The sequence below is a fragment of the Pimephales promelas genome, chromosome 8 (genome assembly GCF_988280905.1).
Source record: "Pimephales promelas chromosome 8, fPimPro1.hap1.1, whole genome shotgun sequence".
In the NCBI taxonomy this organism is placed as follows: domain Eukaryota; kingdom Metazoa; phylum Chordata; class Actinopteri; order Cypriniformes; family Leuciscidae; genus Pimephales; species Pimephales promelas.
Window position 1 is genome coordinate 27,793,996 of NC_142776.1, and position 22,241 is coordinate 27,816,236.

At 36.4% G+C, this 22,241-nt stretch overlaps 2 protein-coding genes across 3 annotated transcripts in view; one reads left to right on the forward strand and one right to left on the reverse strand.

Moving 5' to 3' along the window:
• gabrg3 (gamma-aminobutyric acid type A receptor subunit gamma3) overlaps nt 1-22,241 on the reverse strand; it is a 130,580-nt gene that overhangs the window by 36,660 nt on the left and 71,679 nt on the right. For both annotated transcript variants that reach the window (XM_039689727.2, XM_089134259.1), the window contains exons 4-5: nt 12,573-12,793; nt 5,718-5,800 (exon numbers count right to left, since the gene is read on the reverse strand). In XM_039689727.2, the coding sequence (XP_039545661.1) occupies nt 5,718-5,800; nt 12,573-12,793 (304 nt within the window). The remainder of the gene's footprint in view (nt 1-5,717; nt 5,801-12,572; nt 12,794-22,241) is intronic.
• Nucleotides 1,540-22,241, forward strand: part of gabrb3 (gamma-aminobutyric acid type A receptor subunit beta3) — a 184,381-nt gene continuing 163,679 nt past the window's right edge. The window contains exon 1 of the mRNA XM_089134258.1: nt 1,540-1,705. Coding sequence (XP_088990384.1) covers nt 1,677-1,705 — 29 coding nt within the window. The 5' untranslated portion in view covers nt 1,540-1,676. The remainder of the gene's footprint in view (nt 1,706-22,241) is intronic.

Sequence of the window (22,241 nt, forward strand, 5' to 3'; positions counted from 1 at the left end):
AATTTTCAAGGAGCATTCTTGAGTTAATTTTTAACACCTTTAATAACTGGCTGGACCCCATTTGGAACGAAATTAATTTATAGAAATAAAACGCAGTGGTAAGTTCAGAGCAGTTAAAGTAGGCGTGTTTCCATCATCCTTCAAACTGAAATTGCCAATTGAAAATACGCACATTGGCAACACGTCCATTTCGCAAAAACTCTGTGTCCACAAATAATAATAATAATCATCATTATTGTAACATTTTATTAGGCTGCATATGTAGAAGACACTTTTATCCAAAAAAGGAACAAAGCACAAATAAACACAATATTTTGACCGTTTGACGCATATCCAGTGTGTGTGCTTAGTGTGGAGGCTGCGAGACGCCCATGTGAACACTTGCAGTTTCATTGCAGTTCTTTTAGTGGAAACAACTTAAAATACTCTTTCATTTCTGGTCATAGAAAATAATAATACATTATTCGCAAATACATTTATTTGCGTAAACTCACAATAACAAGAAAACGTTGTTCTTTAACAAACAGGCGCGCTTCATGATCTCCGTGGTTTGCAGTCACGTGATTGTGTTGACGCGTGGAATGCAGATGGAGGGCAAGGAGTGAAGAGCGCAATGGACGAGATGGAGGAAAATCCGTACTGTACGACTTTAGACGCTATTTCAAGAGAAATATATAAACAGAAAATCGAAACATATGTTGGACGTGATCCTTACGTTATGAAGAGGACTGATTTTCAACTGAATTGAGAGATTTGCCTGCCATCGAGGCTGTAGATATCAGCAACTAACTCGTCTTACAGACATACTTTGACTTTACAAAGTTCGGAAACTGGTACGTTACACAAACAGCCACATAAGTGTATTTAAACACCTGAATAATGTAATTATAAGGCACATAAATAAAGTATTAACTCACATTTGACGAAGTGATCACTGCAGTGCAGAGTGCACACACACACACAGGCATTTTCCCATTCGGCTCCTCCCGACCGCAGACGTAGGTTTGCAAGGCATTTTTCCTAGTGTTTTTCTGTCAATTTCTTGTATTTTCCCCCCTTATGAACAACAATTTTGGGCACACGATAAAAACTCCTCGTGGTTTGATCGATTTGAGCAACCATAAAAGACGCAAAACATAGGCATTTTGAGTGTGTTATAGTGCTTCCTAAATCTAGAAAATCACTTCCTGCCCTCCATCTGCATTTCGCGCCATGGCAACGCAGTTTTGCCATGCCATTTTATTTTGCTCAAGATAAGGATTTATTACGTCCAAATGTGATGCAATACAGAAACGATGCCGTTCAAACGACACAACTTTGCGATGCTGTTTGCGAATGTTTGTTGGAACGATTGTTTCGGGAAACACCGACTCGTTGAACTATGCTGATAACGACGGAACTTGCGACCATAGTTGGCTAACGATGCTTCCGGGAAACGCACCCCAGAGCGGTGAGAGGCACTTGTCTAAACCATTTTAAAAAGTTGAATTTAATCAATTTTTATTTTCTATGGCAGGTCATACGTATGCCGAGCCACAGGAGAAGAAATCCTCATCACCAAAGTCCCAAATTGAATGAAAAAGGAAACGTGACTGCAGAGTACAAAAAACAAGAGTAAATGTCAGGATGGCTTTCCAGGTGGAAAGAGCTAATGAAGGAGAAAGATTTCAAAAGAGATGCTGAAGTCCTGCTTTCTCCTCGACAGGTAGGTCAATGTTACAGTCTTAATCACAAGCATTTTTTCTTTGCTTGGTTGTATATTTTATAATATAGACAGTAGAACATTTATAGTGAAAAGTTAAACGTACTATTTTGATGAATAACGTTAGCAGCTATTGGGTAAAGTATAGAAGGCACTAAAAACAAGGTTTGTTATTTTACTTTCTGTTACCTAGAAATTCAATAAGAATATATTTTAATAGAGCATATGATTGTTCTTGCATTGTTTTAAAAAACAATGGTAAACGTTTGAAGAAATCAGACCAATCATAAAGGCTGTCACAATCATGTTTTTATTTTATCTGACAGATAGCCCACGGTATCATCGTCTTTAAAAAAAAATAGTTTTTCGTTTTTAAAAAAGCTGTTGCAGAAATATCTAGATATGTGTCATGAGATAATCGTGATAAAAATAAATAAATAAATACATTTAAAACAAAAAATTGGTCTCTCAATAGATTAAGCATTTATTATCCCCTTCATAAATTTTACATGCATTGGAAAATCAAAAACATTCCAAACATCCTTGGAACCTGCTTTAGTACCTCCCGGTGAGGCAGAGATATCAACAATGACACAAACTATTTGCCAAAGGAACTAAAAGACTGAAATCAAAAGTTTCCATGGCAATGAAAGAGCAACCCTCAAATATTTCAAGATGTAGAACCTTCTTCAGTGATTCAACTCAATAAAAGCTTTAAAACTAGTTATCAGCAATACTGTAAAGAAACACACAAATGTCATGTTTCATGCCATATAAATAATATAAAGTTGACTATCAATAATTACCATGCAATCATTAAGTAAACAACCATTAAACATTCATTATAAAGTGTCTTTCTCAATAGAAATTTCATTTGGGAAAGAACATCTTTGGTTAGTGCTTTCCACACAATCTCTAATAAAATTACTGCTGAAAATGGGCATGATGTAATACGTAGCTTTCTGTAAATGGATGTTGGTTCGGTATGTCATTCTGAGCATGGTTCCACAAATGAGTGAGAAAAAAAAACATTTCGAGAAGAGCAGAGAGGAGCCTTGATGTGTGAATTAGGGGGTAGAAACAGAGGTTGGGTGAGAAACAGAAGTGAGAAATCATATTACCCAAGGACACAAACTTTTCCAATTTACCTATGTCCTTCTTTGTCTGGACTCTTAACACCACAGATGCATCACCCATTACCGATCACCCTTGAGTAATGTCATTCATGACACCCTACTAATGAAGCCAGCTTTCAAGAGCCCATCGGACATAATTACCAGCCTACCTGTGCCCTTGGTGTACATGCAATGAAATCCATGGCCTAGTTTTGATATAAGAGAATATATGGAGAGCAAAACTGAAACATTACATCATAAAGCATGAAATCATAATCAGCTGTGGCACATTCCCTGGAGCAATACCATGTCTACCATCATAAATGTGCTCTTGCAATATTATCCATAAAATCTGATTTTATAAGCTAAATATCACTTCTGATTGTCTTTCATAGTTGAAGTGGTCATATCATATTTTTTACTCTTATTTTTTCCCCTGAAGACCATATATAATGTAATTTCTTTTATGCCAAAACATTAATAATTTAGGTTTTCATTGACAATTTCATTCCTTTTGCACCTTTAAAATTAAACAGTAAATTTTTTGCTGTTGTGACTCCAATTTAAACGCCCCGTTCACAGGTGAAATATTGCCAAATAGAGTTTGAATTGCTTTTGTGGCAAGACTGGTTTACCTGCTATTAATCAAACAATAGGATGAGAATTGTATTGGTTTTGTTGTTATGAGAGAAATGTATTATAATCACATCCTATAGTGACTTTTCAGAACATTTCTCGCTTGTTTGTGAAGATATGTGGATATTTCAAAGACATTCCAGGGCATGTTGTTCTTCTAAACTGAACATTTACAGCATAAAAGGCAACTGAGCAAGAAATGCTTTGACCATTCAAAAAGATTGAAGTAGTCTATACGCACCTATAACCTGTCTGATTCTACTCGCCCCGCTGAGGGGTGCGTTTCCCGTACAACGACGTCGTTCGCTGATTCATTACCATAGTACGATGCATCGTTGGAAAAATCAACTAGCTAGGCACGACTGTTTCCCGAAATCCACTGTCGCAAAGTATCGTTCAACCACGTTGGTTTCGGACGTGGTGGAGTAATAACTACTCTGAATGAGATCCAATTAATGCTAGATTTGTTTTATCTAAATTACAGACATGTCACCTGAGGACTATTTCTAATTGTTCTCAGTTGTTTTGCTTTATTACCAGAATCAATATTTGGCTCGTTCTTAGAGCATGTTCGCACATGCACACTCTTCAAACACGGTACTTTAAATCTTTTGACAAACTAAAAGACGTAAATTCCATTTGTATGTATTCTAAATAAAAGACACCAATTGTACTGAATGTCAGCTTGCTTATTGTGCACAAGATAAGGATTTATTACCTCCAAATGTGATGCAATATAGAAACGTTGCCTCTAAACCACAGGTCGAGAGCTTGTCGTTCAAACCACACGACTTTGCGATGCTGTTTGCGAGTGTTCGTTGGAACGATGGTTTCGGGAAACACTGAATCGTTGAACTATGCTGATAATTACGGAACTTGCGACCATAGTTGGCTAACAATGCTTTCGGGAAACGCACCCCTGAGCAGGATTCAAACCAGCGCATGGAAGGGGCACCAGGGGCGGAGTGGCAATCGGGAGAGTCGGGAGTTTCCCCGGTGGGCCAGTAATGTTTTGAGGCTGCGAGGGCCGGTTTGATAAAACAGAACATGTTTGCACTAAGTGCCTGTCTTTTAAGAAAAAAGACGGCCAATACTTCACCGCTAAAGTGGCGTAGGTCGTAGCATTAGTGAGCTTTTGATGCGCTCGACACGAGTTTGAATCCGTCTTTTGCCGAAGTCTCTTCTCCCTTTTCCCAACACATATAAGATGTAAAATGTATAACCTAACATAAAGGTCTCTAGCATTATATTTTGCCAATGAACTAAAATTGAAACCATGATATGGCTTTTTGCCTTTCTAAAACAACACAAGACTTTAAGAATAGGCATCCTGTTTGTGCTAGGGTGATTTAAAGAAAAGTGTGCACTCTGCTTACGCGATCAGCATGGTCATCTGGTGTTTTCTCCTAAATACAAGTTCAAGGGTTTATTTCATGCAAGTGAAAAAATAAGGACAAAAGTATTTTAATTTTCCTATATTTTGGTGTAATGTAGACTAAAATATACTTTTGAAATATTTTCATTTATATACATTTATAGGCTATATGGATTTTACGTCATAGGAATAATAATATAAATCATTATTACATTATCATAATATTTGTTTGGCATCCTGAAACACCATTGATAATGTAATGTAGACTGAGACTCTATAATTAAAAAGATATTTGAACCCTCTTTATTGTCCTGGTACAAATCAATGCTTTTTCTTTGTTCAACGAGCAGTTCATGGGTTGAAGCTCTTAATTTTAAGCTCTAAAAGAGCATGAGATTGATGCATTTAACCTTGAAATGTACAAAATTTTCTTGCGGGGGAGCATGCCCCCGAGCCCCCCTAGAGGAACCGTAAATCAGTAAAACTGTAAATGCTATATAAGGGTCCACCCAACATAATTTTACAAATTCATATGGGGGAAAACAAACATTTATGAACTTTCCTCCAGCATAGTACAACAAAGTACACTAAGTCAGTAAAACTGTAAATGCCATATTAAAGTTTTCAGTCAGAACACATCAGGATTTGGAATCGCCGACAGGTCCAGATATTTAGCATGCCAAATATCTTTCGGCGTCGGCGACTCGTTGGCGATTCTCTCAGATCGCGTCTTTTCTCATTCACACTGCGTGATTGTCACTCGCGTTAACGAGCGCCGATTTGCCAGTGATTTCGGGCATTTGTCTGCGATTTCTCAACCTGTCGGCGAGCAAAAATCTTGGCTAAAATCATGCAGTCTGAACTCGGCATAAAGGGAAGAGATACTCACAGCTGGAGAAGATGAGTGGGCAGGAGTGCTCATCCATAGGAAAGTTATGCAGTTGCAGCTGGCATTCTGCGTTTATGGTCAATCTATGAAGAGAAGAAGCAACATACATTTACAATGCAAAAGAATATAAAGCACAATATAAAGCAGAAGGGCAAAAGAGACATGGCCATGGCATTTGCTGGAAGTGAAATAACTACATTTTACTTAAGCAAACAAAAAAGGAGCGTGATTCGTGACGTTTTGTTACAGTATCAGCTGTTGTTCTCACGAGGGAAACTTATTTCACTTTCAATTTTCAGGATGAGAAATTTGCAGTTTGAAGAAGCTTGTTTGACAGACTCGGAAACAGGTTTAATTCTCTTTAATTCCCTGGCAGCCCAGCGAGTGACGCTCAGGTGAAATCACTGACGTTTGAAGCGTCTGTTGAATACATTAGTGTAGGATTTAAAGTTTTAATTATTATATCCCACAGGAAGAATATAATGAACCACAGCTGTGTGGACTGCTTGCTCATTAACCATATAGCATGAATAAGGATGACACTGTTAATCATATGACACAGAAATATTATTCTTCCCTGTCTTTGACATCTGTATATGGAGTCATTCTGTTACCTGTATTTTGGCGATAGTTAGCAATGCCAAGTTAACTCATTCTGGTAGATACTGTAACTAAACCATTTGGTAATAAAAATCTAAATCTAAGAAAGATATAAATTGCAAATATTTCATTATATTGTATTTGATGTTGTGCCTGTGCTCAATTATTTTTTGAGGGCTCATGTGAAATTATCTTATTTAGAATATTTTTCCGTGAGTGGCTGACGCTAGCCGATTCAAAAGCAGACTCAATCAGTATTGATATGACATTTCAAAAAGTTTTGTGGTCCCATTAAAAATGACGTCAGATTGTAGATATTGCGGTATTGCACATACTGTACACAAATAGTAGTTAAATAAAACAAAGAAAATAGACATGAGAACTTTTTTTTGTATTAATACATTTGCCTGACATAATAAATTGTTATATTTGATTATTCTAACAGACTTTATTTGCATTAGAGTTAAAAGGAATAGTCAAACATTCACGTATATTTAATGATGTACCGATATCATTGAAAAAAACGTTTCATTTATGGAGTCAGATGAAATAATATAAGATAGAGTTAATGCAAAAGATAAAATGTATTGCATTTAATTAAAAATCCCTTTGCTTTGAGAAAAGACAGAACACGTGTGAGACCTTTACCTCAAATCGAATACTGCCATTGGATCAAGTTCGGCAGCCTTATACCTCTGTCACCTTTTAATAAGAACTTCTGTAGATGTCTGACAGAAATAAAGTCAAACTGGTTAGTAATCAGTGAAGCTGGTAATGCTGTTTGTGGAGTTGTTTAATACTTCCCTGTTACGATGATCTTTTATCAGACATTAATGTATTTTTTTTTCCTATTTCCTTCAATGATTCTGCATGTTAACAGGTGTTCAGCAGTGTCTGAATTAACTTTGAATAATTTCATTGTTAATTCAGTTAAATTTCACTCAGTCAAGTGGACTATATTAGTGAACTAATGTAGGGAATAGTGAATGAGGGTATAGGGTGTGATTTGGAACACAGACTTTGAGCGCTGTAAATTCACAGTACAGTATTATCCTGTAGGCTACTTTTTTCGAAAATGACAAATATCACCCAGAATGCATGTTTTCACCGGTATATTGCTGCTTTAATGGATAACAGCATGTTACTGTGAAAATGTGTTTTTTTTTTTTTTTTTTTTTTTTTACAGCAATAGTCTCTCCAGCTGGCTATTGTTACATGGATTGAGACACTAAATGTGTCTGTCCCTTATTCTGAAGTCTGAAAACAGTAATATGATAAATAAACATCAAGTAGATTATAGGTAAATTCCAACTCCTGCTAGAAAAATTGGTGGATATGAAATGAATAGACATGCAGACACACAGTGCTAAACAAAATCCCTTGCTTCAGTGGGTAACATAGAGCCAGTGAATAATTGGCTTACTGTTACAACCTTAGCCATCATGGTAAATATTACCATATTGGTTAACAAACGGCCCGACAGCACATATTAAGCATCATGGAGAGGTATGGCAAATCAAATTTCGCATTTCTCAGCTCAGACCTGAATCCGTGCCATTGAGCTCTGTGCGTCGCAGCTCAGAAAGCTTACAGCACTCACAAAATCTAGCATTGTTTACTTCAAAGCTCAGATGACTGCAATTAAAATAGAGAGTGACATTTCATAGTCGGCACTAGCCTTTTCTCTTAAATACCACTGCTGCATGTCTGCTGTGTCACTGAATATCGATCATGAGCTCCATATGGGAGCATCTAGTTAGCCTTTGTTCAAGATTGGCTTTATCCGCAGAATTTGCCCCTCAGCATCAGCGCTGTTTCTCCTGTTGCCAAGGAAATATTTCATGGAGCACTGGAGACGGCATGATGTAGTCTCCACTGGCCTGTGAAATGTCCTCTGGTCCAAATAGACACTGTGGTCTTCAGGCTGCTGAGAAATACCTGAATAGGCTGTCGCCCTGCCTGAGATACATTAACCAGGGAGCTGTTTTTCTAAAATACATCTCTACCGCTAAAAGAGCACAGTTTGTTCTGTGTTTGTATGTTGTTGTTTTAACTTTACCTTGATTAGTATTAGAGAATCTGAATGTTTAGCAAAGGTCTGGAAAGCTGAACTGCAGCTCGTCCATAAATGAACCGAAACTTGCCTCACAGATGTCAGAAATATATATATATACATACAGTAGCCTATATATTATATAATATATACGAAATGTTTACTGTGGGTCATTCATGTTCTGAATATTTTGCTTCACGGTAGCCTTCACTTAAAATCATTAGTCCAAGAATGTTGGATAATAAAATTTGCCACTGAATTAGTTTAGTCCGATTTATAGTTATAGGCCTGTGCACAACTGCGAACAGCACATGTTGTCCCTGAGCTCCGTAACGACATCTCTCATAAAGGTCTGCGACTTAGATTAAATAGTAAAACATTATCCGAAAAACATCTAGCCTCTTCGCTAAATAGCACACAATATGCTACGCTGCATGACTGGGAGTTGCACCCACTTTATTTTTTACAGTAGACATGAAATTGACATCAAATCAGCATATTAGAATGATATTTGAAGGATCATGTGACATGTGAAAATTAATTACTGGAATAAATGACATGTTAAAATACATTTAAAATTGTCTATCTGTTTTAAAAATCGTACCGACCGAAACTTTTGAATGATAGTGTAAATTTACTCAATATGAACTTCTTTGTAATTGATGCAGGCTAAAAAAGCAATATACAAGCATTCATGGTTTTGTACTGAATATCAGACTTGACACTCACTCTTGTGAAAGTGCTTCATTGTGCCAACTTTTTTTCAGTATATTTATTTGAACACATGGCCCTTTAAATCATGATTGTACCTAAGCAGACATGGTCTTGATATTGCAGTTGTTCTCATTGGGGTGAGCTTTTCTGATGGGACAGCTTGGAAAGGACATGACAAGCAATGTAGTGTGTGTGTGAATAACTAGGGCAGAGTCGGCTTCAGTGGAAACCCACTCATTTGGCTATATTTGGAAAACTGCAGCAGTAGTTTTAGACTTATGAAAAGACAATAGTAGACAAGTTTCATGTGACAGACCCACATTTTTCACATTTCCGATTATCTCTTCAAATCAAAGTTGGAATCGTCAACTTGACACTGCAATTCAAGCGAGAAAAATATTTTATGCATTTTGCAACTTGATGTTGTTAACTAGCAGCTTTGGGCTCTATCCGGCACTGGGATAATATTTCATTGCTGAAGAAAATCTGTGAACCATTTGCTTACATTCTCAACAGTGTTGGTTGCAAATGATGCTTTCTCATGTGCACCCCTAGTCTGCCGTGATGAAACATATGTATTTATAAAGAGAAGTGCCAGAGGCATATACTGTAATTCACATTATTGCTCTCATTAGTAATGTCTACAGTGGTGTTAGCACATTATCTATCTGGTAAAAATAAATAAAAATAAAATAATAATAATCATAATAATAAAAAATAAATTAGAAAAAGAGGAGAAAGAAAAATATTTAACATTAAAGGGATAGTTCCTGTCATTCATTTCTCACCCTCATGTTGTTCCAAACCCATAAGACTTTTGTTCATCTTTAAAGCAGCATTATGTTATTTTTTAAATTTTGCTCTCGGGGACCCCCTACAGTTGGGAAACAGTATTGTCTTCTACTACTGTCGTAAAATCTGTCATGGTTACACTAATACAGTGAATATGTGCATTTGTTGACAAGCGATCACCCCCGAACTCTGTAGAAGGAAGGACTTCTCACATTTTGGGCTGATTCCAGTGTTGCGTGTGAAATTTCTTCATCCCAGGTACATTAGCATATACAGTATTTCAGCATGTCTTATGAATATATGGGCTTTATTTTTTTCAAACGTCAAAAGATCGCGTAGCTCACATTTACAAGTCAGCGTCTTTATAGTAACGTTAACCTATTTGCAACTGTTTTACGTAATGGATATGCTAATTCAATGTTTGTGTGGTAGATAATAGCCATATCATGAATATTATAATATCAAGCTGCAATGAATCTGCAAATTAAAAAAATGGAAATGGGGGGGATGCTCGTTGGGCTCTCGCGTCAGAATTTGAGGAAGTGGGTCTTTCTTAATAGTCTTTCTTAAATGCACTTTTGTGACAGCTGCCATTTGAATCTAAAGAATTGTATTTAAGTCCACCACAAAATAGCAACAGAGCCTGTTGTGCAGTTCATCCACAGTGTGATTAACCCCTATAAAAGATTAACCAGAGGTCTGTGGTGCTGCCCATGCAGAGTATCCAATGGTTAGTTCACAAGCCCCATTGGCAGTGGACTGTTAAATAATATAACAGGCAGTTTCTGCTTCCTGGCCTAATTTTGGTCAAACCTAGCCAGGAATCTTATTGAATAGATCTGTCACAAATACAAGCACTGAACCAAACTTAGCTAGTTGGATATGAACAAACGACATCACATCTCAACATCACAAGTCACTGGAGCTCAAACTCAGGAAATGGGCTGATGTCACAGAGTTTAGAAACTAGAGGTTTGGTTGTTCTTTGGTCTCATATCCAGAGGTCTTTAATGTTCAGATCATAACACAGACATCTCAGACCCATCAAATGCAAATATTACTTATCAGGGCTGAACACTGTGTTTTGCTGTCTCAGAGAATCCTCTTTGTGCTTTTAATAGTGACTTCTGACTGGAAAGTGGCATAAATTTGTGACCATTGGTTCATCCCAGCTCTAAATCGTCAACTTGAAATCCCTAAATTCATCCCAGCTCTTGATATTTCATCAAGGACTGTGCAAGAGATGACCTAATCTGAAAAAGAAGCAGCTAAAATGTCAAAGTGACAGCCTGGGTAACTGATTAAAGGCATTACGCATCATGCTTACTGTAGGAAGACTGTAACAGGGATGTGTAAAAACTACAGGGAAATGACAAAAGGATGCAATGTCCACATTTTACTCAAAAGTCAAGTTATCCAATCAAAAATGAATGCGAAAGTGAAAATGATATTTTTTACATTTTATTTTTATAAAGTAGTCCATGTTTTGATATGACTCTTTTTTTTGTATGCTGTTTGCATTATTAGCATGTGTTAGCATCCAGTTAAATGTAGTAGCCTCCCTTAAAATTCACTAACTTGTCTCATCATACAATTAAAATATGATTTGTTGCAGTTTAAACACTTGACAAAATTCAAAATTAAATATCTTGACATTTCCTTCCAGCTATCTTGCCTGTTGGGTCTCCACACTCCATAAGCACAATTCTATTTTCTATTTTTTTTTCTATTCTATTTTTCCTTTTTTTGTCTTTTTTTTTTTAACAGATGCTGTCAGAAGAATTTGACCTGTATTAACCTGGAATGGTATTTTTAGGCCTATATAGACAAACATAAGTGAAATATGCATAATATGTGTACGTTTTACACCTAACAATTTCATAGGCATAAAAAGTGTAATTTTCAATATATGAAATCATAAAATTGTATTTATTTATTCATTTAATTTTATTTAGGCTATTTTATATATATAACCTAAAATATTTAGTTTCAATAGTACTGAGTAAACACAATTCACATAATGATGCTTAGGTATTATATAGCATTACTCATGTACTTTACCCCTTACTTCAAAAAAGTGCAAGACACATTAAATTAGAGCATTTACCCTGATCAACTGCCTACTTTATTATAACATCCTGTTTTTCTCTTTTATACCTTTCATACAGTGCTGTTATGACCTTGTCAAAATCTTGTGGGTTATTTAAAATCCACTTTTTTCATCTGATGGCCTTGTAGGGGTGATTCTCTTTGAACTGACACAGGAGACAGTAGGTTCTGTTCAGCAACATTTCACTATTTTGACTTTTTATCAAGCAATGGTGAAATGAAGTGGATGAAAAACATTTTCAATAAAGACATTTAAAATCAGCGACCCACTGTCCTTGATGTAGTGGTTCACATTATGAGTTTCATGTTTCAGAGTCAAGGAAATACTTCTTGACTTTTTATAATAATTGTGCACATTCTGTGTCCTCACTGCTCAAGTGCAATAATTATAGAAAGCAACTGATAAAATTGTATTTTCAAATTGACTTTTATATATTGATATATTTATGCCATAAACGACCTTGCAAACCAGCTAATCAACCATTTCTTGTCCCATTTATTGGATAGTTTTGGGAGTGAAAAGAAAAATCTTATTCTTACGCATATCTTGATTCATCTGTTTCATTATCAAATATAAGCTGGCTTACCTCAAAGTGTAAAGTATTTTCCCATCATTCCATATTCTAAGAAGCTGATTTGGTGTAGTAATCCAATGTGAATCTGCGCTCTTGGAATTTCTGAAGATCGTGTCCGGTAGCCAAATGAGTCCAACCATATTACTGTTCAAAGTCAATATTTTCATAGTGCTGTTATATCTGAGCCGGCTGTCCATCCATGTCTGTGCAAAAATTATGTCAATCTGGTACTCCTGTGGAAATAGAATAAAAAGGTCATGTTTCAAGAAAAATGAATGACATGTTGACTTAATATTAGTCTATATATTGAAGCTCTTACAGTGATCCCTTTTAAACCATAAATACATGTCGCTATTCTCGTTGATTGAATATTGAAAATTTAACCCGTTTTAATACAACCTGGCCTTAACGGTATTCTTTAGCACGCACTCTTAACACATTTCCACTGTGATTTCTTCCTAAACAGCTCTGATGAGTAAACGCAGAACCATACAGTAGCAATCTGAATTCCTAGAACCAGCCCTTAAATTAATGCCAGACTTATTCAGTGATGGAGCACCGCTGATCCCAATGTGGTTTGGATGGAAGACAGAGTCAGCTTTGAGATACTTTAACAAGGATTATGAGGTTCTGGCACTGTACAAGCTGGCAGTGGGAGCCACAGGAATTGAATGTGGGGAAAGACACATAATCACACCTCATGGTCCACAACTTTCAGGGATTTCTTAGGCTTTATAAACAATCCCATCAGTTGCGTAGACACCCGCAAAGGCTGCTGCATACTTGAGTACATGGTTAAATATTGCATCTGACCCATGCAACCTGTGAGGAAAAAGTGCTTAATCACATTTGTTAAAACCACAGGGTTTGAGCCATCAGATACTTCATGTATTTTTAGTAGTGTGTTTTGGGGGCAAGAGTTTACTGAGCAGGAAATGTAAAGGATGGATATTTTTAACACAGCTACAAGGGGCTAGACAACAACAATTAAAGAAAAACTGAATGAGGCCAGATATTTTTGAAAGCTTGACAGCTGTTTCATAAGTGCTCTTTGCCATTACAGTATAAATTAGCCTCCAAAAAGGGGTAATTTTGAAATCAGATCATGCCATTAATACATTAATTATGGTACATTAAATCTTGTGGTAAAAATCCATGGAGTTTTTCTTGTTGTTGTGCTTTTTACAGTCAGAATGAAAGCTCTAAAATAGATAATAGGGTTAAACAGAGACTATTAGAGGACGTGCATTTAATCAGTACTAATGAATGTTATTTATTTGTAAATGTCTCACTGAAAAATTCTGCATTATAGTGTTATATATATCAGAGCTTGAATATAGAAGTTTGACAGGGTCTCTGAGGTGTAAGAGTCACTGCATCTGAAATGTTGCATAAATAGCTCAAAATCAATTTCCATTTCAAACACTTGCCACGATTAGAACTATTCTGTGGAAGCAGTCCAATCAAAATATGTGCCTACACGTCATTGTGTGTGTGAATGTGTGTTTGAAAAAGACCTTCTTTGGACGGATTTGAGGTAGGAAGACTAATGGCCTCATTATCTATTCCAGCTTTGATCTCTGAATAGAGCCTTATAAACATCCAGCTAATTTACTCCAGCCGTTTCAACTGACCAGTCTTTAAGTTCACTGACCCCACTAATGTCTACACAAACCTTCACACAAATCTGATCAATGTGACCTATGCTAACTCAGTAAATGCAAGATAGAAGGCTCTCAAGTGTCACGCATTGAGAGTGACAGTACCTACTTCCGGTCTTTAGTCACACCCTTCCGCCACACATTGTATTTCTCACAGCGAAAAAAAAATATTGATAGTTGTAATATATTTAATATGCCTGCAGCACCCAAAATATATCTGGCTGTGCCGCTCTCACTATGGAACCGACAAAAAAGCATATCCTGGAATTGTTCATTGTTCAGATGGGTAGGATTAGAGGTGGAGTTAGGGATCAGATTAAGCCATCTTTAGCCTCCTTGTTAGAGCGCCTGACTCTCATGCCGGACACCTGGGTTCGAGGCCCGCTTGGAGCGGGACGAGTAGGACCCGGGTGGAGGGGTTACACATGGATACATTAATCATTGCATAATTCTTTCGAAGATGTCAGGTAAAAAGCAATTAAGCACCCTCTCATCTGCAAGTCTGAGCAATGATTAATAACAACATAAACCAGTGTTGTGCACTCGAGACTCGGTCTCGAGACCATATTTTAATGGACTCGGTCTTGTCATGGACTCGTGTGCATTTTGACTCGGAATTGACTCGTACTCGAACATATTGGGAGTCGGGACCCGGACTTATTCCCGAGTCCACTCGAGTCCCATTCAAAATATGTCATGATAATTACTGTATGTTAATATTTCTTTAAATTGTTGTTTGGTTGAAACGTCCAATGATTGCTGACTTTCTTGTGCGCAACTGCGCATGACTTGAGACTATAACGTTCGCGGCACGCAAATGCAGCATGATGTGGAGCCTCTAGCTCAACTATGTATTGAAAATGTCTGCCTTATCATCCCTAATTCAGTTTGCATATAAGAGCCACACAGAATTTGTGTGCAGTAATGTTATGTGAAAGAGCACTTACTGATTGTAATAATTGTAAGTCATATTTATAATAAAATTACCTTTACACCACTATGTGGCCTTTTTACCATTAGCCTACAGTGAACATGATTCCATGGTATATTTGGTTTACTGTTTGAGTATGGTGGCAATTTTATTGTTACCACCAAATATTTTACATATTCTTGAAGATATCTTTAAGTCTGGTTTGAGCCCCAACCTTAGGTTATCTAACCTCTCTGGTCTCGACTCGGACTCGACCCTCTATGGTCTCGGTCTCGAGTGAGCTGGTCTCGACTACAACACTGCCATAAACACTGATAATATTATTATTAATGACACACCCCCATTTCCACAACCTGCCAACGCCCTGTTCTCAGTAAAGCTGCTCTGGAACAGTATTTAATGGGAAAAGCGCTATGAAATAATAATTCTATCTGTGTATGTAATACAACATTGCTCTAATAGTTGGTAGAAAAAAAGATACACTTCCAACTTAATACACACTTAATAATTGTTTTGGTTTTAGGACTGTGACAGGGCAGCCAATTATTTTCTTTTGTTTTGACTTTTTTTTTATATTTTATTATATGGCTTTTAAGACAGAAAAGTCGCACAGAAAAGTGGGGTTTATTTATTAAAGCATACATTACTGTATATTTTTCTATACACTTGTACAGGAAATATATGAGTGTACATTCCGTTATATTTTAGGATGAAGGAGATCATTAAATATAGGGGTCCTTGACATCAAATAAGTTTCTAATCTCTGTCTCAGTGGCACTTCCTCTTTTATTATGTCTCTAAACTGATTGCCCCCCTTCATAATTAATGGTGGTTATCACCCTCCAACCCCACATACCTGGGATGGCCTGACAGTCATTTGACCTTTTGCTATCTCTCCCCAAAGGTGGGTCTCTTTATTATAATACCAGTCTCATTTATCACAAGTCAGTGAGCATGAGAGAAGTCAGGCCATAATTGTGACCTTTTATTCCAGAAGCTAAAGGGAGTTCAGAGGTAGGCGGAAAAGAACATCACTTCAGGTCTAATCGCCATCCAAGTGAAAACGTGTTGAGTGTCCGAATAAACAGAACTAATCTGAGGTGATTCAATTACATCTGGACAAGAACAATGTGCAGACAACAGAGAGAGAGAGTCTGTTTGTTCAAAAAAGCCTAGAGTCAATCTGTTGACATTTTGTAATCCACAAAGTAAAATTAACTTTGTTTCTTTTCAACAGAAAGATTATGAATGATCCCATTATTCCCTAATAAAATGAGTGTAAACATTTTCTTGTTGTTTGAGAGTTCTAGACTGTCACAGTCTGTGTGCTGTGACAATCTGTTATATTAATTAGGTTTTTGGAGTGCTGCTTCAAAGCTGTGGGCAAGCATCAAACGCTGGGAAAAAAAGAGGGAAAAAAAGAATGTTTTACAGTATTGAGTGTGCACTCTAAGCTGATGCCTATGCGGGGGAGATTCAAAGATTCTTTACTGCAGTGATAAACAAGGGATTACATCGCCACAACATTAGTAAACAGGACACACACATTAAAAGTTTTGCAAAGATGTTGTGTGCCCGTGCAAAATTCCCACGGCCTATGAAATAAATGGTGGAATGTGGCAACAGGTCTGTTTGTGTCCCACTGGATGTCCTTATCGCAAGGCAAGCCCTCGATAGGTCTCACATTTACTCAGCAAGGTTGGCATTATGTGAATTGAAATAATTTTGTTATTAACAGTCTGCCAAAGTTTGATTTCAGCAGACTTGTTTTTGTCTGGGTAATCCGTTGGGACTGCTGTGGGAAGGGTAATGTGTGGAGAATGCATATGAAATCAAGGTTCCTGCTTGGTTCACTGCAATGGAAAGACTTATTTAATGAACAAGAAACAAAACAATTCATTTCCCCTTCCTTAGAGGTCCTGACCGACACATTTATGTCAGTGGTTGTATATCATCGGATTCATTAGCTGCTGGTTTCAATGTAGCTGCTGATTCAAAGCATAATAACCATTGTGTACAATTGCATTTTAGTAAGAACAACTACTACTGCTAAAGGTCTACGTTAGCCATGAGCTAAATGTCAATGCAAAATGTATGCACTTTTGAGCAGTAATTCACCCAGACATGAAAATTCTGCTATTATTTGATGTCATTCCAACAATACATGCTGCTATTTTCATTTTCAGTGGAACAACAGTAGAAACCTTTTTAATGATTTATGCCGTTTTTTGCCAAACAATGACAGTTCATAGTGACCACAGGGGTTTTTACAAAGCTTTTATGTTGTTTTTCCTCAAGAATTGTTAATTTAAAACATGAAAACACAACATGTGTCTATTTATGTGTGTATGGATGTGCTTGTTTATGTTTTATTGAGACAGATGTTTGTAATAGCAGTGTAAGACCCATGTAAAAAGAACATACTAAACTTTTTTTTTTTTATTTTATTTTTTTTTTATAAAAATGCAGAAAGTTTTCTGTGATAGGTAGGTTTCGGGGTAGGGGGATAGAATGTACAGTGTGTACAGTATAAAAATCATTACGCCTATATGGAATGTCCCCATAATAATAGGAATACCAGTGTGTTGAAACATTACTTAATCATGGAGATTTTTCTTACCAATTGACCATTAATTGACCATGTTTATTTAAGGTTGCCACCTAAAAATCTGGCCTGCTGGGCTAACTCTGGCTTACAGTGTCTGACTGTTGATTGATAAGAATTGTCTCTACCAAATAAATAAAATAAAAACCTCATCTTAGAATAAATAACACAATATAGGTTTGGAATGACATGAGGGTGAGATAATAATGACAGAACATCTCTTGTGGGCATCAGAATGGCTTAATGTCTGTGTAGTCCCTTAAAGCCTAATCCTTTTTATAAGCAATTACCATAGTCTACATTAGTATTACTCATTATTTATTTGCTAAACCACCATCAGCTCTCAAAGAACATATCATTTGATAGCGGTTTTCCACAAATAGCTATTTTACCCAGTGAAGTGTCGTAACTACAAAGGACGTTTCTTGCACCTGTGTACTCGCCTCCATAAAGCTTCGTTCAAACAATATTCTTTAAAAGTATTTTAGAGTGGAAATATTGTCATAGGAAATTTCTGAAGGACTAGTAGGAATATCACTCATTGCAGTAAATTGTCTGGCCCAGGCTCTTGTGAGTAAGGAATCATTTTCTGCTCCGGTTCCTGTCCTGTCCACAGACGACCTGCATACAGATTAGTGATTTCCCTGAGCAGAGTGGCTCCCTCAGCTGTTGAGATCAGAATGAGTGAGTTAATTCCACCACGCCTGACAGGCACATCACACCATTGCTGGTAATGGCATCTCCCTGCTCTGCTGTCCCGTGCACACACACTTTCACCTTTGATTTGTGTGTGAGAGCCACACAGTATCAGATTCATCAGGCCCCTTCTCCTCCCATAGCTCTAATTAAATTCCTTGTGCCATTTATCATCTGAGAAAGAGAATATATAAATAAAGGCCTGTTGAATGAATGATAAAACAGGCCATGGCAGAGTTATGCAAGCTCTGGAGCATTCACGTCCAGGGGGATGGTATGGAGCAGCATTAAATAAATATGGCATTTAGCCATGACAAGACCACAGGGGATTGGTCTGCAGGAAATACACCGCAGGGAGTCTGGGTCTGAGGTCTTCCAAAGTGTTAAAAAGAGTTCATTCTTTCTTGGCAAATTTCATTAGGATATTCAGAGATATGCTAACTATCCTTCATGTGCCCAATAATTGACACGTAAAAAAACTGCAAAGACAACCAAAAAGTGCAGTTACTTTAACAAATGAGCATGTTGCTGCAAAGTCTAACAAGAACTAATGGAATTGTAAAGTAAAATCAAAGGAGTCAGGGGTCAAAGTTTTGAATCACTGTCTGGGCCCAAAAAGCATTTCTCCCAATTGGCCATTTTAATGTAGCCAAAACTATCAGTATGAATCCAGTTGTGTATTTATCAATTTTATTTAGCTATAATGGACACAATTTAAGACTAGAGATGTTTATTTGCTGTGTACTGTAGTGAAAAGTTTCACAAGCACCTTTTCTTCCAAAAAAAAAAAAAAAAAATCCAATGTTATACATTCAATCTGCACGATGTAATGTTGAATGAGATGAGTGATTTGTATTGTACTGAGACATTAAAGCATTAGTTCAGCGATTTTCTTTTTTTAATTCTGTCAGTAATTACTCATTCTCATGTTGTTCCAACCCCGTAAGACGTTTCGTTTATCTTTGACCACACAAATTAAGATATTTTTGATGAAATCTGAGAGCTGGCTCACTCCTTCATAGGCTTCTAATTGCTTCTGCTGGCCCAGAAAAGTTAGTAAGTACATTGTTTAAAATAGTCCAAGTTACTACAGTGGCTCAACCTTAAAGGAGAACTCCGGTGCAAAATGAACCTTTGGTCTAATAACACATTGGTACCAAGTCAGCCGTTCTTTGAGATTTGTTTCCATGATAATCGAATATAAAGAATTTTATCTCAACTGTTTAGCTTATATCACTAGTAGAGTAATAGAAAATAAAATTCGTTATTTAATACTACTAACAAGGCTCAACATAGCCCCACACTAACACAGTAACATAATGAGGGTCCCATATGCAAACCGAAGCATTGAGTATGTTGAAAGTGTACTGACAGTTTAATAAGAAGATATTTTATAAAGACAGTCCACTTCGCGTATACAGGCAGGAACCATATAATAAAATAATAAATAAATAAAAATAATTAAAATATTGCGTGATTTTAGTTAGCGTGATTTCATCGCCAGCTGAAAGTTTTGCTCATTTATTTCCATGAACGACCGAAAAACCTCTTGCCCTCCCTTTCCCCAGACAGTGCAGACTTAAATATAATCCATGCATTTCCATGTAATTAGTAGTGTGGGGCTATTTTGAGCCTCGTAGTGGAAATAAATTGTGATTTTTATTTTTTAATACTCCATGCCCTATTTACTAGCGTAATAAGCTAAATAACTTTTAGAGATAAAATATTCGATTTTATATTTCAATGTGTTCATATTTCAATGTGTTATAAGACCAAAGGGTCATTTTGCGCCGGAGTTGTCCTTTAAGTTTACTATTTAATATCTTGACTATTTATTCAACTTTATTCAACTATTCAGAAAATGTATTCAGAAAATGTATTCATTTTCTTTGTCTTTACTAACTTTTCTGGGTCGGCAAATGCAATTACTAGCAGCCTATGAAGGAATGAGACAGCTCTTCATCAAAAATATTTTAATTCGTGTTCCGAAGATGAACGAAAGTCTTACAGGGTTGGAACAACATGAAGGTGAGTGACAGAATTTTCATTTTTGGGCGAACTAACTCTTTAAATTATCTTTACACAGATCTATAAAAGACTGGAGCTTTAAGAGAACAATCTTAATTCACAGCCAACTCTGTAAAGACCCAAAATGATTGGCATTCATCCACTTTAATGGCAAATTATGTTAAAAAGGAATACTTCTTGATACTAAAAAAGGAAAGAATAAAGAATACATTCTCAAAGCACAAACTCTGAAAGGACTTTTGTGCTACACTTTCCCATTTAATTAAATATACATTTTATCCACCTAATTACACAAAGGTTTTCCACTTGTCAGCACAGCCTCAATGAGTTCTTCCTTTATGTTAATAAAGATGCAGTTAAAGCAAGATGTCTCCTTGTTTTTTTAACAGAAAATTACTGTATGGTATTTTAGATAATTGTTGTAATTCCTAACATTTTGCTAATCTTAAAATTACAACAGTAGTATAATGTTAATTAGAGACATTTCCATTAAAAACAGAATAAAGATATTTGCATTAATTTATTCAGCAACTTCTGAACCTGAGAAATGAGTTAAGGAAATAACAATGTATTCTCAGGAGGCTGGAGTAAACTCTTTAGATTAGTCAGTGGAAAAGTTTTGTTTCCATCTGAGCTGCAGATCTGTGTTATGTCTCCTGAGGACACCATGGACTCCAAGGAACCGCAGTTATATTTACAGAGTCAACAAACTTGGTAAAATGGTAACTTTAAACCACAGAGAAACCTAACATATAATGTAACATTTCCTCGCAGTGTTGACAGCATCAGCAACATTGGCGTGAATTACAATGCACAATGGCTTTTGCTTGCTAAGGTAATAAGTTGTGCTTATTAGTTTGATGGTTTTAAATGATAACAGCTCAAAGGGGGTGCTAAGAAAAAAAGGTTACACTTTATTTTAAGGTGACAGTTACATTGTACTTTCTTAAATAAGTACTGATTAATATTAATTAACAACATGTACTTACAGTTATGGTTAGGGTTTGGTTTAGGGTTAGTTACTTGTAATTATACATAATGTATTACTATAGTAAGTACATATAGAAACGTGTAACTATGTCACCTTAAAATACAGCATCAATAACACAACCCAGCATATCTATTGGACTTGTTTCATTTTCCATTTTCCCTTAAATTATACATTTAAAAGGTCAAATTGTAAAGTGTGTGTGCACAGTTATTAAGCACGGTATCAATTTCGCTGAATATTTTTATTATTAATGTATATTATCAGTCCCGAATCAATAACTTTTATTGAAACTTGCTGATACAGTCCCATAGGCAGATGTCTATGTAATTTATGATGTCTAGGGACAGTTCCACCTTCTTGTGGCTTAATGATAAGTGAACTAAATGAAGGAAGGAAGTTGAACTTTTAACGTGACACAGCGCGAGAAACTGAAAAGCAGATGAGGAAACCTTTTTACAGTCTATAAGCACAACAGTTAAAGACCTGCGTTTGGATGTATGTTAAAGGGATAGTTCACTTTGAAATTAATTTTTGATATGTTTTAGCGCCACCACTGGAGTTGGATTGGTGTTAAAGTGTGCCTTTTTAATAACTGCCACAACCATTTATATCATGTGGAGTGAGTTCCTAAAAGATGTTGTACTCTCAAAAGAAAAACAGTAACTTTTCATCCTCTTGAGACAATGCTAATTAACACTTATCATCCCCTATGGCCTAATGGAGCATGCTGTTTTTGTCTTCATTGAAACGCTGCGAATTTACCTCCAGG